Source organism: Chiloscyllium plagiosum, unplaced genomic scaffold (assembly GCF_037043375.1).
Source record: "Chiloscyllium plagiosum isolate Xiang-an unplaced genomic scaffold, Cpla_swu_hap1 HiC_scaffold_17, whole genome shotgun sequence".
Taxonomy (NCBI): domain Eukaryota; kingdom Metazoa; phylum Chordata; class Chondrichthyes; order Orectolobiformes; family Hemiscylliidae; genus Chiloscyllium; species Chiloscyllium plagiosum.
In genome coordinates, this window is record NW_028270155.1 from 42,955,235 (window position 1) to 42,973,751 (window position 18,517).

General features: G+C 40.3%; 1 protein-coding gene across 1 annotated transcript in view; it reads right to left on the reverse strand.

Moving 5' to 3' along the window:
- itfg1 (integrin alpha FG-GAP repeat containing 1) overlaps positions 1 to 18,517 on the reverse strand; it is a 237,556-nt gene that overhangs the window by 137,192 nt on the left and 81,847 nt on the right. Inside the window, exons 8-9 of the mRNA XM_043706920.2 lie at positions 16,998 to 17,088; positions 2,302 to 2,396 (exon numbers count right to left, since the gene is read on the reverse strand). Of these exons, the coding sequence (XP_043562855.2) occupies positions 2,302 to 2,396; positions 16,998 to 17,088 (186 nt within the window). The remainder of the gene's footprint in view (positions 1 to 2,301; positions 2,397 to 16,997; positions 17,089 to 18,517) is intronic.

An 18,517-nucleotide genomic window follows, 5' to 3' on the forward strand; every position in this document is an offset into this window, starting at 1 on the left:
CAAAAGTATGATACAATTGAATGGTTCACCAGGCAATTCCAGAAGTTGTGGAACCACGTGGAGGACAGATTGAGCAGGTAAGCAGATTTTCTTTCCATATGCGTTTTTAGTACATTCAATATTTTCACAGTCACCATCACGGACTTAGTTAATTAACTGAACTTCAATTCTCATCTAGCATGGCAAGATTTGAATTTGTGTTGGGATATTACTATAAACTTCAGGATTACTAACACAATCACTATGCTAGGATGCCTACTAACATATTCAAGAATCAAGCAATATATTTTTGGGCTCATGTTAGGCACACTTTTAGAATACACAAATAAGTATGGCTTTGGGCATATTTTTGTTCTGTCCAGAAACAGAAGCTTGGTTGACCTCTGTGTTGTCGTTTGGAACCTTTAAAGTTACATTAAATGGAGGGAGTGGATCTTCCAAGCATTAAAAGCTACCACCCAAGCTCTTTTATCCTATGTGAACCATGTGACCCTCGTTCAATATGGTTAGATATCAAAGCCTCCCAGGCAAGGTGTTCCCTTACTAGCTTGCTGTTTCTGGACAAAATGAGGGCAGTTAGGGAATATCGCCATAACCCAATAATTAAAGCATGGAGGGCAATTCAGTAGAGAGAAGGCAATATTGGCAAAACATCTTTTACGCCTGTAGTGGTATGCCGGGTTTTCAACCGGGATTGATAGATTCAGGATTCAAACATTGGGCAGCGAGGGGTGTGTCTTGAGTGGGTGATTGTTTTTAGGGAAACACAATGAGATCCTTCGATCAGTTAGCACGGAAATAGGAGCTATCTAACAGGGACCTCTTTCGATTATTTCAAGTTAGGTATTTTATTCAAAACAAGACTGCACTTTTGAATGATCCCTACAAATCTGACAGAGAGGAAGGTGCTCAATGCCAAGAGTACACTTTGTGTTAGCGCTTTATATCAACAATTGGGAGGGGCTCCTCAGATGGGTTCGATCGACTCTGCAGGGTGTGTGTGAGTGAGAGAGTGGGGGAGACAGAGACACACAGAGAGAGAGAGAGAGAGAGAGAGAGAGAGAGAGAGAGAGAGAGAGAGAGAGAGAGAGAGAGAGAGAGAGAGAGAGAGAGAGAGAGAGAGATATCAATTTGCAATAGGCCCCATTGTTTACAGCTGAAGATTCTCCATAGGGTCCACTTGGCTCCAAACCGTTTGTCAAAATTTAAACCAGGCCTATCTTCAACATGTCCCAAGTGCAAGATCTGACTGGCACTCTCACCTTCAGTATTATGGTAGGCTCCAAACATACTGGAATGCTGTGGCAGGTGCAAATGGAGGGGATTTTGGGTGTAAAGGTGGAGAAGGGCCCGATCTCTCTTTTTCTGGGCCTGCCCAGTGTGTTCTTCACAGATATGCTTAAGAAAAAAAACTTTTCAATATCCTCACCTTTTGCTCAAGAAATAAGGTCTTGCGAGGTTGGGTATCTGAAACCTGCCCCCGCCCCCCCCCGAGTTGAGTTAGTACCATTTATTAGTTTGTTCTTGGTTATTATTTATTTTGTTAAATAGTTAGTTGGGTTATTTTATTATACATTTTCTATATATATTTATACATTTGTACAAGAAGCCAGGTTGGGTTTCTTTTTAACTCTTTTTCTTGTTTTTTTGTACTGTTTTGAATTGGATCGTTTTGTATTTGTTGTAATATTTAAAAATCTACTTTTTCAATAAAAATATTTTTAAAATATATTAAATACTCTTTGTCTACATGCATAATTGTTAAAACTATAGGTTGTTCTGCTATAATGCATATTTCATTAATGCGAATTCGCTATAACATGATTGACGAATTGGGGACACTGTTTCTATGGCATGAACTTTTAAAGCATGTATTGATTATAACACATTTTCGGCCCCATTAGTTTATATGGGGCTGCTGCTATTACACGATTTTCTCATAATATGGGGTTGCACAAGAATGGAACTACCATTTTAGAGCAGAACCAACTGTGTTATAACATTGAAGCTGCGAAATTCAACAGCCTTCCTTTAGCTTACAATCTTACACTTATGTACACAAGCTAAAAATATAATGACATTGCATGCTGGCAAAGATTTGTGCTTTTTTTTCTTTGGGTATGGTCTATCTTAACAAGAAATCCAGAACATGAAAGCAAGATCACCTGACTCAAAAAGAAAACTGTAATGCTTGAATGATTACCAATGTTTAGCTACAAAAGAGAGACATGTTATTGTGAAGCAATAACAGAGTACTGCAACTTTAAAATATTGAGAGTAATAAATGCATGGATGTCATACCTGTTCAGATCCTGGCATGTTTCGGTAAATGATGCTTTCACGGCAGTCTTCATCTGCACATACCGGCAATAAATGTTCTTGCTGCCCATCCCCATCTGACAAGGGAAATAAACCAACTTATTCAAGTGCGTGCGAAGAGATTTTGAGTTAATGTTTCTACAAATATAGTGATCTCATGGAAAAGAAATGTCCTTTTTATGATTTCTCATAACAAAATCTTGATGTCAATCTTAAGTTATGCAACACTAGAGCTAGGTTAAATAGAATTAGATAACAGTTACAGCTTACAAGGAATTTGTTCAGTCAGTTGTGACTGTCAGAAAGCAACTCAGCTAGGTTCCAATCCTCCATGTTTTTCCCTTAGTTGTGAAAACTCTCTTCAGAAAACTGTCAAATTCCCTTTTGAAAATCACATCGAACCTGCCTTCAGCACATTCCCTAGCAGTGCATTTCAGATTTTGAGAAGATTTGTAGCTCAGGTTGAAGTTCTGGATATAAGTTTGCTTGCTCAGCTGGAAAGTTCATTTCCAGACGTTTTGTCACCCTACTAGGTAACGTCTTCAGTGGGCCTCCAGGCAAAGCACGGCTGCTTATTCCTGCTTTCTATTTAAATATTTTGGTTTCTTTGGGTTGGTGATGTCATTTCCTATGATGTCATTTCCTGTTATTTTTCTCAGGGGGTGGTTGATGGGGTCTAACTCGATGTGTTTGTTGATAGAGTTCCAGTTGGAATGCCATGCTTCCCGGGATTCTCGTGCGTGTCTCTGTTTGGCTTGTCCTAGGATGGATGTGTTGACCCAGTCGAAGTGGTGCCCTTCCTTATCTGTATGTGAGGATACTAGTGAGAGAGAGGGTCATGTCGTTTTGTGGCGAGTTGATGTTCATGCATCCTGGCAGCTAGTTTTTTTGCCCAATGGGTGAATGTGCAGGAAAATCTCTTCCAGTTGTGTTTGTCCAATGTAGTGTTTGTTACAGTCCTTGCACGCTATTTTGTAAATGATATTAGTTTTGTTTGTTGACTGTATAGGGTCTTTCAAGTTCATTAGCTGATGTTTTAGTGTGTTGGTGGGTTTGTGGGTCACCATGATGCCAAGGGGTCTGAGTAGTCTGGCAGTCATTTCCAAAAGTCTTTGATGTAGGGGAGAGTGGCTAGGGTTTCTGGACGTGTTTTGTCTGCTTGTTTGGGTTTGTTGTTGAGAAAAATCGGCGGACTGCGTTCATTGGATACCCATTCTTTTTGAATATACTGTATAGGTGATTTTCCTTTGCTCTGCATCGTTCCTCTGTGCTGCAATGTGTTGGTTCGTTGAAATAATGTTCTGATGCAGCTTCTTTTGTGGATGTTTGGGATGATTGCTTCTGTAGTTGAATATTTGGTCCGTATGTGTTGCTTTCCTGTAAATGCTGGTTTGAAGTTCTCCATTGGCTGTTCGCTCTACTGTGACACCTAGGAATGACAGTTTATTGTTGTTTTCCTCCTCTTTAGTGAATTTTATGCTAGTAAGGGTATTAGTGATGGTCTTGAAGGTTTTCTCTCATTTGTTTCATTTAGTGATGATAAAGGTGTCATCCACATAGTGGACCCAACGTTTGGGTTGGATGGTTGGCAGAGCTGTTTGTTCAAGTCTCTGAATTACTGCCTCTGCTAAGAACCCAGATATCGGAGATCCCATGGGTGTTCCATTGGTTTTTCTGTAGGTTTTTTTGTTGTTGAAGGTGAAGTGGATGATAAGGCATTGGTCCACTCGCTCGACGATACTGTCCTTGCTGATGAAGTTGGTGGTGTTTGGTGTATGTGTCTTTGGGTCTTGTAATAGTATAGTCAGTGTTTTCTTGGCCAGGTTAATGTTGATGAATATAAACAGGGCTGTTACATCAAAGGAGACCATTATTTTATCCTCTTCTATCTTAGTGTTTTGATGGTCTTCAAAAACTCTTGTGTGGAGTGGATGGAGTGGCGTGAGTCTCCTACTGAGTGTTTTGGTCTGTGGTATAGCTCCTTGGCCAATCTGTAAATTGGTGTTCCAGGCAGCAAGATTATGGTTCTGAGGGGGGGCTCCTGGTTTGTGAATTTTGGGTAATCCATAGAAGCATGGTGTGTTGGATCCAACTGGTTTCATTTTTTGGAAGTCAGTGTTGTTTATTTCTCCAGATTTCTGACGTTTCTTTGAATAGGGCTGTGATTCGGTTTTCTAGTTCTGGGGTCGGGTCTATCACCACTTGTTGGTAAGTGCTGGTATCTGCAAGTAGTGCGTTCACTTTTTTTTGAGCCAGACTACTCAGGCCCCTTGGCATCATGGTGGCTCACAAACCCACCAACACGCTAAAACAGCAGCTAATGAACTTGAAAGACCCTATACAGGCAACAGCAAAACTAATATCATTTACAAAATACCGTGCAAGGACTATAACAAACACTACATTGGACAAACAGGCAGAAAACTAGCCACCAGGATATATTAACTAGTCACAAAACGACATGACCCTCTCTCACTAGTATCTTTACATACAGATAAAGACAGGGACAACTTCAACTGGGACAACACTTCAATCCTAGGACAAGCCAAGCAGTGACACGCACGAGAATTCCTAGAAGCAGGCATTCCAACTGGAACTCTATCAACAAACACATCGAGTTAGACCCCATGTACCATCCCCTGAGAAAAAGAACAGGAAATGACATTACAGGAAATGACATCACCAACCTAAAGAAATCCAAACACATAAATAGAAAGCAGGAATCTGTGGCAGTGCTTTGGTCCACTGAAGATGTTACCTAGCAGGGTGACGAAACATCTGGAAATGAACCTTCCAGCTCAGTGAGCAAACCTACATCCAGTGCATTTCAGATCTTAACCACATGATATTTGAGCAGAGAATCTCTAGTTACTTAAAAACATTGTAAAGTTCAGCTTTCATGATGGTACTCCAGCTGAATTGAATTCAATGAAAATAAAAATTCATCAAAATAAGCTTGTGTGAATTGAATTTAGAAATCTTCATTGAAGACAAATGCAGAATATCTCTATCATCATGACAATATGTTCAGACTGGAACAGTGATGAATGTGATGCATCCTTTTCAGAAGATCTTCATTACTCTGGATAATCGGTTTTTCAAGACTAATGGTTTTCCTGCATCAGAAGGAACTTTTTTGAAATAATCCCTGTTGACATTTCAAACAGGCTTGTGTACTTGTACATTCAGATCATGAGAGTTGACAACCTATTTTCTGTCTAAGAATCATGGACTAACAATTGGGTACACAGTTCTCATGTCAAGTATGCTCCCAGGAAATTATTTTTGCTAATTAAATGAAAATAATGCCTTTGGGACAAGCATACAGCTGAACAGAAACTGATTCAGTGAGGCCAATAATTAGCATGAAGGAGATGTCATGCTTAAATGGCCTAAATAAGCAAGCACAGTAGCAAAAATCTCTCATGGCAGCAACAAAACAACCATACATCCACTTAATGTTAAATCTGTGCTCTTTATCTTTGCCTCTAAGAGCACATGACAGTTCTTGGGGAATCTTTAGCTCTGTGAAGACTGGGTAAATATCTAAACGCATCGCTTCACTGCATCACTGCATCTTGATACTCAGCAACAGAGGGTGGAAGATGTTCACTTGTTAAGTATATTAAATCAGAGATCAAGAGATATTTTGCTACTGTGGGAATTGTGGGATAGGGGGATAGTGCGTGAAGGTGTTTTGATACCAAAAATCAATGATCTTACTAAATGGCAGGTCAGTACTGACTGCAAGTTTAGTTTGGCCTATTGATATATGCACTGTGCCATTTGCCACGTACTTCCAGTCTAGATAATTCTAGCAATCAAATGAGCTATCACAACTGGGGGAACAGAAAATATTGTGGACCAAAATTAGTTGGCTACTATGATATGATTTCCAAGACAGTGACATGTGAGCACTCAAAGATTCTTCCAAAAAAATGGCAAGAACAAAATAAATACTTTGTGGTGTGAGGTAGAGAATTATATAATTCTATTATTAAGGTGCTTATAGTAGAGCTCTTAGAAAGTCCGCAGGCAATCAGGTGATGGTTTTGTGAAAGGGAAATCCTGTTTAACCAACGTATTTTGACTTTTTTGAGAAATTTACAAGTAACAAAGTGAAGGAGATTTCTGTGATGTGATGTACTTGGAAATCCAAAAGGCATTTTTGAGAAGATGCCAAATCAAATATTTACTACCAAAGAAAGAGCTCAAGGTATAGAAAGGTATATATTATAGACAGATGACAGCTAACTGGAAGCTGAAGATAGAGATGCATGGATCACTTTTGAGTTGGCAAGCTGCATCTAGTAGAGCACCATAGCAATCAGTGCAGAGGCTTCAACTACTTACAATGTATATCAATAACTTGGATGAAGGGACTGAAAGTATAGGTGGACACAAAGATAGGTCCTAAGATAAATTGAGATGAGTCTACAAAGCGACTTAAGAGTCATACAATATTGAACCGAACGAGGGGGTAAAACATACTTGACCTAATCCTTACCAACCTTCGGGTGGAGATGCATCTGCCCATGACAGATTCGGTAAAAGTGACCACTGCACAACCATGGAGGAGATGAAGTCCTGCCTTCACATTGAGAATATCCTCCATTGTGTTGTTTCGCACGATCACTGTGCTAAATGGGACAGACTATGAACTGAACTAGCAACTCAAGACTGATCATCCATAAAGCACTGTGGACCATCAATACCAGAATTGTACACCAACATAATCTGCAACCTCATGGCCTGGCATATCCCTCACTCAATAATTACCATCAAGCCAGGGGATCAACCCTGGTCCAATAGAGAGTGCAGGAGGGCATGCCAAGAGTAGCAACAGGCACACCTTAATAAAAATGTCAAACTGGTGAAGCTACCAAACATGATCAACAATGCCCTCCGGCGCCTCGACTCCACTTCCCGCACCTCCGCCCTTGAACCCCACTGCTTTAACTGTAACAAAGATAGAACCCTCATGGTCCTTACCTTACACTCCACTAATATCCAGATATAGCACATTATCTTCCGCCATCTACAATCAGACCCCACCACTAGAGACAGATATCCCTCTTCACCCCTATCTGCATTCTGCAGAGACCATTCCCTCCAGGACTCCCTTGTTAGGTCCACGCCTCGCACCCCCCCCAACACAATTCATCCTCCACACTTCCCTTGCTGACACAAGAGGTATAAAACCTGCACCCGCAACTTCCCCCTCACCTCCGTCTAAGGCCCCAAAGGATCTTTTCACAACTGGCAGAGATTTTCCTGCACATTGTCTACTTTTACTGATCTTTTTAAATTTTTCAAGTTCTAATCCCCTTGGTTCCCCATTTCCTCTGGAATGTTTTTGTGTCTTCTACAGTAAAGTAAAATATAAAAAATCTTTAATGTCACTGCTATTTCCAAATTTCTCATTGTTATTCTATTTCTCTCTGTCTCTGAAGGTATCATTCTTTCTTTCACTAATCTCTGTCTATACACAAACTTGCAAAAGTGTTTACAATTTGTTTTTATGTCTCTTGCTGGCCTACTCTCAAATTATCTTACCATTTTAATTTCTTGATACTTCAGTTTTGAATAGAAGAAACCAACATTACGTGTCTCATTCCTTGATCTAAATACTATCTGAAACTCTTCTCATCACCTATTGATTACCTTCCCTATGAAATTTTTATGCATTAAAGGAATGCATAAGTCACAACTTCCATATTTATATAAGTAATTGCTTATCTCTTGTCAAAGAAATTATGGACAGCTTGTTAATTAAACAACTATCTGACAATGATTTCCAAGACACTGATTATTGAACCAATGGTACTATAATGGTTGTGATCTAGAACTGCATGGTTGCTTTATGGCTACATGTGGATTTCTGTCAGGTTATCAGTAGCTACACATTTCCTTTTCTCGCCAAGCAGCTAGCCTGTTACTTTATGACCTGCATGGAAGATAGGTAGAATTAGTGATTGGTGAAGGGTGAATGCAATAGTTCATAATCCACTGTCCTGCTGCACAGATCTGTACAAACCCCTATGTTTTCCACAGGTTTAAGGTACAAAAGCAGTTTGAAATCTGAGTAAAGCTGAGAACCTTTCCTTCACTTTGTTTTGCTCCACTGGAGAACGAAACAGAAAAATACAAACATGGAAGACAGGAACAAGAATAAGCCATTTGACACCTCAAGCCTGTTCTGTCATTCATTATGATCATGGCCAAAGCTTAATATTGAGCTTAATACCCTAATCTCACCCTCCCTCTTATCCCTTGATTTCTTTAGCCAGAGGAACTATATCTACCTCCTTGAAACACAATGTTTCTGTCTCAACTACTTTGTGGTAGCGAATTCCGTGAAGACAGGGGCAGGACTTACACGGTTAATGGTAGGGTCCCGAGAGTGTTGTTGAACAAAGGGACCTACAGGTGCAAGTTCATAGTTCCTTGAAAGTGGCATTGCAGGTTGACAAGGTGGTGAAGGTGACGTTTGGCACACTTGTTTTTGTTGGTCAGAATATTGAGTATAGGAGTTGGGATGTCTTGTTGTGGCTGTAAGAGACATTGGTGAGGCCACTTGGAGAATACTGTACACAATTCTGGCCACTCTGCTTTCGGAAGAATGTTGTTAAACTAGAAAAGGTACAGAAAAGATTTACAAGGATGTTGTCAAAGGGCTTGAGTTACACGGAGAGGCTAAATAGGCTGGTATATTTCTTCCCCCGCATAGCATTAGAAGCTGAGACGTGACCTTATAGAGTTTATAAATCATAAGGCGCACAGGTAGGGTAAGTAGCCAAGGAATTCTTCCCAGGGTAGGGAGTCCAAAACTAGGGGGCACTTATTTTTTCCCCAAATGAGAAGAGAAAGATTTAAAAGGGGCCCGACAGGCAATTATTTCCACAGAGTGTGGTGCCTGGAATAGAATGAGCTGCCAGAGAAAGTGGTAGAGGGAGCTACAATTACAAATATAAAAGACATTTGGACAGGTACATGAATAGGAAAGGGTTAGAGAGATATGGGCCAAATGCGGGTAACGGGACTAGTTGAGTTTAGGCATGGACAAGTGAGACTGAAGGGCCTGCTTCCATGCTGCATGGTTCCATGACTCTAATAAATTTCTCCTCATCTCAGCCCTCAAAGGTTTACTCCTTACCCTTAAACTGTGACACCTGGTCTGGACTCCCCACCATTGGGAACATCCTTCCTGCATGTAACCTGTCTAGTCCTGCTGAATTTTATAGCTTTCTAAGAGATTCCCCTAATTCTTTTAAACTCAGTAAATACAATCCTCACCAAATCAATCTGTCCTCATATGTCAACTGGCCACGATTTCAGACTCACAGCAATTTTCAACAGTTCTCTGAAATGGCCTAGCAAGCCACTCAGTTTAATAATTTGCTATAACATCTCACATAGACTGCTGCGGTTCAAGAAGCCCGCTCAACACCTTCTGAAGGGTAACTAGGAACAGGTAATAAATGCTGAAATAAAAATATCCATTTTATCCTTCAGCTTTTCTTGTTCTTTCTCAATCATTACAACAAACAGTCTCTGATAATTGAACTTCAACTTTCTTATTTTTATTGATTCCTCTTCTTGCTTTCACCTGTGACTTTGTGACCTTGTTACCACAGTCAGGAAAAATCCCAAGATATACTTCCTGTAACATTTCTGTTGCCTGATTTTCCACTGGCTTTTCAATCATGGTAAGTATCACTCCCATCACTTCACCAATTTTGACCGGACTCTCCAACCTCACTTTATATAACAGAACACTGTTCTACTCACCATGAATTCCATATATTACCATCATTTCTGGCAATACTCTTTCTGAACTACATATCCCCTCATCTCGCAAAGATTCACTTGTATCCTGTATCTCAAAATCTTAAATTCTTTATTTGCTCCTCCTGGCATACATGAGTAAACCTTCCCATTGCAAATAAATTCTTTAATGAGATCTGGTACTCAACCAAGCCCTGATCAGGGTGTACAGTCTGTTGCAACATTTTAGTTTTCACTGTGCGTTCCTTTACCAATTCAACAAAACTTGCTGGTTTATGCTGTTTTCCCATGTTTGTCTTCCCAATGCTTTTTTTAAACCACCAACACTGCAACTTCACGTGACCCACTTTATTGCAGTGAAAAACACTTCGACTTTTTCACATCTCTTTCCCCTCATGCGTTTCCCTTTTATCTTGTGGTAAGCTATTTTTACTAGCTTCAATGAGATCACCTTTTCCCTTATCACCTAAGGATTTCTCCTTTTCCCCAATTTCTATTCCTCGCAGATTGAAATTAATGTCAGAAGCCAAACATTGATTTATGAACCAACTCAGTTATCTGTGATTTGCACTGCTAATCTTGCAGTCTTAACTCTCTGCTGTTCCACACGAGTTCTCACTATCAGTTTTCACCTCATTATACTGTCCGGATACCTCCTCTAATAGTGATGCACATACCTCACTAGTTCTACTTACCAACTTTGTTTGAATCATCAATATACATATGGTCAGAGCATTTCATTTGTTTTGCCACTTTCTTAAATGAAATGAAAAGGCTTCTATATCCTTTTTGAACTTGGGCAACACTTGGACATATTTAAACAGATCTCCACCAGGCCTTTAGCTACAATGGGATTACTCTTCATCAATACCCCTCAACACTATTCTGATGTTTCGCCTCTACCTCCACCATTTTAAGTCAACTTTGAGTTTTCAGTTCCAACCTCAAGTTCAAAACCTCTTGTTCTCCCTTTCATTGCTTTTTCTCCATTTGTTCCGCTAGGGCCTTTCTCTATTATTTTCCTCTGCTTGTAATTGCGATTCAAATTGTTTCATTTTCTCTTCTCTTTTTCTGCCAGGGCTATTTTCACCTTTTCTTTTCCCCTTGTACTGCCTTTAATTTAAGCTGCTTCATTTGCAATTGAACTTTAGCCATCTCCAAAGACTCCAATTGCACTCTAATTGTAAAGCTGTGCAAGTGCCACAATGAACTTTCCTTTCCTCACAGACACAGGCAGCCCCAACTTTAGCTTGTTCGCCAATTTTAAATTGCCTTCTTCACTTTCTGTAAAACTCCCATTGTGTCTTCCACGCCGAAGAAACTCTTAGTGACTGAAAGAGCCAATACACAAGGCACACCCTATTTAAACCATGCAACTTCAACACCAGAAATAAAAAAAACACCAACACTCACCACTCACTGCCGTTGAGTCCAACAATCCTAAACCCCAATATCCAATTACAGATTTTAATCCCAGCAAAAACCCCCAAATTGTTATGCACCAGACCAAACCCCCTCAAAATATATTAAGTAGAAAGCCTGGACCCTAACTTTTCTTTCCCCCTTTAAAGGCAAGTACCAGGCATTGCATTCCAGATGCAATTTGATTGGTCAAACTACCTGATTTGAAGCAAAACACACTTTATTCATACACTAAGTTAAAATTCAACAAAAAGGAAGGAAGAAATAAATTGGAATAATTTAGTTCTATTGGAAAATTTAACAGAATAATAGATCATTTATCTGCCAAACAATAACTATGCCATTTCCAGACATTTTGTTATCCTACTAGGTAACATCTTCAGTGGGCCTCAGGTGAAGCAATGCTGAAAATTCCTGCTTTCTATTTATATGTTTGGGTTTCTTTGGGTTGGTGACATCACACCATTAACACACCCGTGGAAAAGGCAAGTTCAGAAGTATAGATTGTCTCATAGGCAATTCTCCAGTCCAAAAGGAAAAACATCAAGAGAAACCTCTGAGACATCGAGGGAAAGAGCGAGAGTGAGCCCGAGAACAACAAATGTAGGCAGTGATGTACTGCAGCTTCCAAACATGGCTTCAAGACCTCAGCTATAACTGCTACGGAAAAACTAAAACTAAACATCCTGGCTCTGGAGGTGCTTGACCCCATCCATTCAGACTGCTTCTATTGTTCCAACTTTAAAAAAAAACAAGGCCTCACAAGCTGTGTGTTAGATTGAAACAGACAGCTCTGCATGTCTGTCTTAAAACCTTTTTAAAAAATAACCCAGGACAAATATATTTCTTAAAGCCACAGTATCGTCACACTCATTCAACATTCCTTTCAACCAATTTACAGTCACTCAAATAATAATCTGCCTTTCTATTTTTTCAACCAAAGTGGATAACCTCACATTAATTCATTTTATATAAAATCATGCATTTTCCCAATCACTCAGCCTTTCCAAATCACGGTGCAACATTTCTGCATTCTCTTCACATTGAAGCTCACCCTTCCATTGAACTTTCTGTCATCACCAAATTTTGAGATATTACATCTAGCACCCTCATGTAAATCACTAATGTACTTTGTGAAAAGCTGGGATCCCAGTACAAATCCTTGCGGTACCCACTAGTCACTACCTATAATTCAGAAAAAGTCCCATTTAATCTTACGCTTTGTTTTCTGTCTAATTAATTTTCTATTCATCTTAATACACCACCCCAAATCTCTTGTGCTTTAACGTACAAGTATCTAATCTAATATTTTAGTTCAAAATGGGCAATTGTATGATTTAAATTGCCCCAATGGGAGCTAATATTCAAATAGTTATCTCATCTGGATATTATTTTTCTAGTTGCTTTGAAAATATAATTTCCTTGTACTAATTATTTCTGAATAGACTATATTCAAATAAATTACTTTGCTGGCAAACTATCCTTTCCATTGAATGCAATATGAACATCAAATCACTGTGTACCATCTACAAGTTATATCTCCAATATCAATTTCACGGGTGACCAAAAATTATACTTTTAATTCATTACAGTTCATCTTATTTGGGGTCAAAAATAGCATCCACAGTGAAGAGTATGGTTTAGGTTCAGACTGTCGCCTCCTTCATCAACTGTTTCAATAACCTGAAATTGTGTTTAATTTTCCAGATGATGCCTTTTGAATTCTAAGTTGGTTGATGGATAATTCAATTATATCACTCAAGGTTTATAATGGAGATGACAAAGGAATTATCATAAAAGATTGAGAGTACACTTGCATGTGATCCAGCATAATAATTAGCATAAGTCTTGCTCTGGGCTACTAGCTAAGGAAAATATGAAGGAGCTGATCATGCACAAGAGACACTCCATCAGAACAGAAAATCACATTAAAACATCATTATTAGAGCTTGGAAATACTGGATAGACAATGAGCAGACTCAAGGGCATTAGGAATAATATGAAGTGACAAAAAGCTGCTTTATATAGAAGTCTAAGATCCCAAAATTGTTGGATAAATCAATGTACACAGTATAATTTATTAAAATGAAGATTAATTTTACTGATTGTAAAACCAAAAAGCAGGTAAGTGTCTTGTGTAATCTAACAAAGCATTTTAGATCCAATTATAGTTTGAAAAAGCTCCGTTTAGTTTAATCATTCTCTGGGTTATGATCATGGACCAGACATCCAAAATTAGGTCATGGCCTTGCTAGGGACAGTGACATTTTTGAAAGTATATCAAGTTTAAGATCCAAGGTACTTTGTAAAAGCCACAAGATTTCATTGTTCTGAACAAAGGTAAACATAACTACACAGAACTAGAACAGCATCCATAGAATCCCTCCAGTGGAAACAGGCTATTCAGCGCAACAAGTCCACACCAACCCTCCGAAGAGCACCCCACCGAGATGCATCCCCCTACTCCTGTATTTCCATGGCTAATCCACCTAATCTACACACCCCTGAATTATGAGTAGTTGAGCATGGCCAATCCAACTAACTTGCACATCTTTGGACTACACAATCTACACATATCCTGTAGAAAATTGGGTGAGCAACCTGTGACAGGCAGTCAGCATCAGCGAGGAGTGGGTAAGGGATTAGGAACCTCTCAAAAAAAAAGTAGGCAGATTGTCGACTGAATGGGGTTGAAGGAGACGGACAGGAGGCTGGATGAACATAACAAGCCAGGCAGCATCAGGAGGTGGAGAAGTCAATGTTTTGGGTATACCCCTTGGGAGCTGCAGATAAAGAGCTGAAAATGTGTTGCTGGAAAAGCGCAGCAGGTCAGGCAGCATCCAAGGAACAGGAGAATCGACGTTTCGGGCATAAGCCCTTCTTCAGGAGGGCTTTCCTGAAGAAGGGCTTATGCCCGAAACGTCGATTCTCCTGTTCCTTGGATGCTGCCTGACCTGCTGCGCTTTTCCAGCAACACACTTTCAGCTCTGATCTCCAGCATCTGCAGTCCTCACTTTCTCCTCGAGCTGCAGATAAAGAGTGGTAGGGAAGGTTTTGGATTGGGAATGGGACAGAGTGGTGAAGTTTTGATAGGTGAATACAGGTGGTGGGTACCAGGTTGGTTGATGGGAGAAATGAATCTGGTAGGTAGTTGAAAGGAAGGGTTGGTCGGTGGAATGGAAGGGAGGAGGAAGGGCTGGAAGAGAGTCGGGAAATGGGAAAGAGGATTATTTGAAATTGGAGAACTCAAACGTTGAGTCCTCCAGGCTGTAGGCTGCCCAGGCAAAAGATACGGTGTTGCTCTTCCAACTTACCTTCCGATTCATGAGTTGGTCAATTCTGGGTTGGTTGATTCATTCCTCCCATCGACCAACCTGATCATACCCACTACCTGTGTTCACCTATCACTACCTCACCACTCCGTCCCTCTTCCCAAAAAAAACCCATCCCAATCCTCTTTATCTGCAGCTCCTCCTACCCCCATCTCCATTTCTGAAGAAGAGGTATACCCGAAATGTTGACCTCCATCTCCTGATGTGGCCTGGCTTGCTGTGTTCTTCCAGCCTCCTATGTCTCTACTTTGGATTCCAGCAACTGCAGTTGATTTGTCTCTCATCCTCAATCAGCACTGCACTAATCTATTAAATGGCTCACAGGCTTCTCCTGAACCTGCACAACCTTCATGGCTTTTCCTAAGCCCTGTCATAAGCATGTTAATACGGAGGCCCAAGTGCTCTGAGGCTGCTACAGCAGCATCCTTTTCAAGACTGAGAATCCTTTTGCTGCTCTTCAGTACTGGAGTGACTAGCATCCTGAAAAACCAATGATCTGCTTTCACTGCCGCTAGCAAACTGGCCAAAACTGACAGTCTGACATTTGGAAAAACATAGTTTTATTAAAGATAGTCATCATGGCTTTGAGAGGGGCAGGTCATGCCTCACAAGCCTCACTGAGTTCTTTGAGGATGTGACGAGACACATTGATGAAGGTCAAGCAGTGGATGTGGTGTATATGGATTTCAGTTAGGCATTTGATAAGGTTCCCATGGTAGGTTCATTCAGCAAGTTAGGAGGTATGGGATACAGAGAAATTTGGCTGTCTGGTTACAGAATTGGCTGGCTGAAAGAAGACAGCGAGTGTTGGTGGATGGAAAGTATTCTGCCTGGAGGTTGGTGACCAGTGGTGTCCTGCAGGGATCTGTTCTTGGGCCTCTGCTCTTTCTAAGTTTTATGAATGACTCGGATGAAGTGGAGAGTGAGTTAGTAAGTCTGTCGATGATACAAAAGTTAGTGGTGTTGTAGATAGCGTAGAGGGCTGTTGCAGGCTACAACAAGACATTGACAGGATGCAGGATTGGACTGAGAAGTCGCAGATGGATTTCAACCTCGTTAGATGCAAAGTGATTCATTTTGGAAGGTCGAATTTGAATGCTGAATACAGGGTTAAAGACAGGATTCTTGGCAGTGTGGAGGAACAATGGGATCTTGGGGTCCATGTACATAGATCCCTCAAACGTTGTCACCAAAGCTGATATAGAGTTGTTAAGAAGGTGTATGGTGTTTTGGTTTTCATTAACAGGGAGATTGAGTTTAAGAGCAATGAGGATTTGCTGCAGCTCTATAAAACCATGGTTAGAATATTGTGTCCAGTTCTGGTTGCCTTATTATAGGAAGGATGTAGATGCTTTAGAGAGGGTGCAGAGATTTACCAGGATGCTGCCTTATGAAGAGAGGTTGAGTGAGCTAGGACATTTCACACTAGAGAGAAGAAGAAAGAGAGGTGACTTGATAAAGGTGTACAAGATTATAAGAGGCATAGAGATAGAGCAAACATCCAGAGACTTTCCCAAGGCAGAAACGGCTGTCACAAGGGGTCATAATTTTAAAGTGACTGGAGGAAGGTGTAGGGGAGATGTCAGAGGTAGGTTCTTTATGCAGTGAGGGGTGGGTGCGTGGAATGCACTGCCAACAGTGTAGTAGAGTCAGATATATTAGGGACATTTAAGTGACTGCTGGACAAGCACATGGACGGCAGTAAATTGAGGGGTGTGTAGGTTAGATTGATCTTAGATTAAGATAAATGCTTGGCACATTGTGCAGTACTGTTCAATGTTCTATGTCTCTGTTCACTTATGCTCGAACTGCTGTACTGCTAAAAATTTATTTTAAAAAGCTCCACCCTTGATCCTAAACAGGATTGTATGTAGCAATCATTATAATGCCATGTTCCCTGAATGTCATAATTGTCCAGCTTACTCTCCACTTCCACCAGCCCACAACATACACAACACAAATGCATACAAATAAAATGGATTTCATCATAGTAGTTCAAATAAAATCAGAAAACAATTTTGCTTCTCATTGGTGAAGTAAACTTGGTCCAATTATTTCTGCATTAGGCTTCAAAAATCTTGATCTAAATGACTACAGTTGTAAGCAAAGCACAGGAAAAGGATCAGGAAATCTTACCAAAATCAGCAAAAACCGATTGTCCAATTTTCTTGGCATCTGAAGGCTTTGACATGTCATATGAGGCAGGAGCTTTTGAGAAATTTCCATCCTGTTGGGAGTAGGTTTATGAAGAATTGATTATAAAGAAACATTCTCTATAGGACAGATTTGTACCCTTGTAGCAGTAGTCTTTGCACCGTCAAGTGTGTTGCTGCATTATTTGTTAAATATAAAAAAAATTCATTTATCAGCAAATGAGACTTCTCGATGCTTTTCACAATAGTCCAAAACACAAAACTTTAAAATATGCTGCAGTACTATTTAGTCTTTAGCCTGATCCACTTGGCTCCCTTAACAGCAATTTCATGTATTGCACTGGATTGACCATTGAACAGTACTGAGAAAATTCAACTAAGGTTAAATCTTGTCATTTAAGTGGATGCAGAGGATCCCACAGAACTAATCAATCAAAGAAGAACAGGGAACTCCTGGAGTTTTGGACAGCATTCTTCCCTTGCATATGGCATCATATGATAAAGATTATCTGGTCACCATTATTTGCCGTTTTTTGGCTCTTTCATAGCAAAAATTGGCTGTCCTAATTTCCCTCATCACATTACATAGAACATAGAACAATACAGTACAGAATAGGCCCTTCGGCCCTTGATGTTGCGCCGGCCTGTGAACTATTCTCAGCTCGTCCCCCTACACTATCTCAAAATCATCCATGTGTTTATCTAAGGATTGTTTAAATCTCCCTAATGTGGCTGAGTTGACTACATTAGCAGATATGGCATTCCATGCCCTTACCATTCTCTGCTTAAAGAACCTGCCTCTGACATCTGTCTTAAATCTATCACCCCTCAATTTGTAGTTATGCCCGCTCGTACACGCTGATGTCATCATCCTAGGAAAAAGACTTTTACTGTCTACCCTATCTAATCCTCTGATCATCTCGTATGTCTCTATTAAATCCACTCTTAGCCTTCTTCTAGCCAATGATAACAAATTCAAGTCTCAGCCTTTCCTCATAAGACTTTCCCTCCAGACCAGGCAACATCCTGATTAATCTCCTCTGCACCTTTTCCAATGCTTGCACATCCTTCCCGAAATATGGGGACCAGAACTGTACACAATATTCCAAGTGTGGACACACCAGCGTTTTGTATAGTTGCAGCATGATATTGCGATTCCTGAACTCAATCCCTCTACGAATGAAACCTAACACACCGTATGCCTTCTTAACAGCACTATCCACCTGGGCAATAAAACTTTCAGGGATGGACAGAAGGACTCCAAGATCCTTCTGCACATCCACACTACCAAGAATTTTTCCACTGACCCAGTACTCTGCCTTCCTGTTGTTCTTCCCAAAGTGCATCACCTCATATTTAGCTGCATTGAACTCCATTTGCGACCTCTCAGCCTAATTCTACAGTTTATCCATGTCCCCCTGCAACCTGTAACATTCTTCCAAACTGTCCACTTTAGTGTCGCCTGCAAATTTACTAATCCATCCACCTATGCCTGTGTCGAAG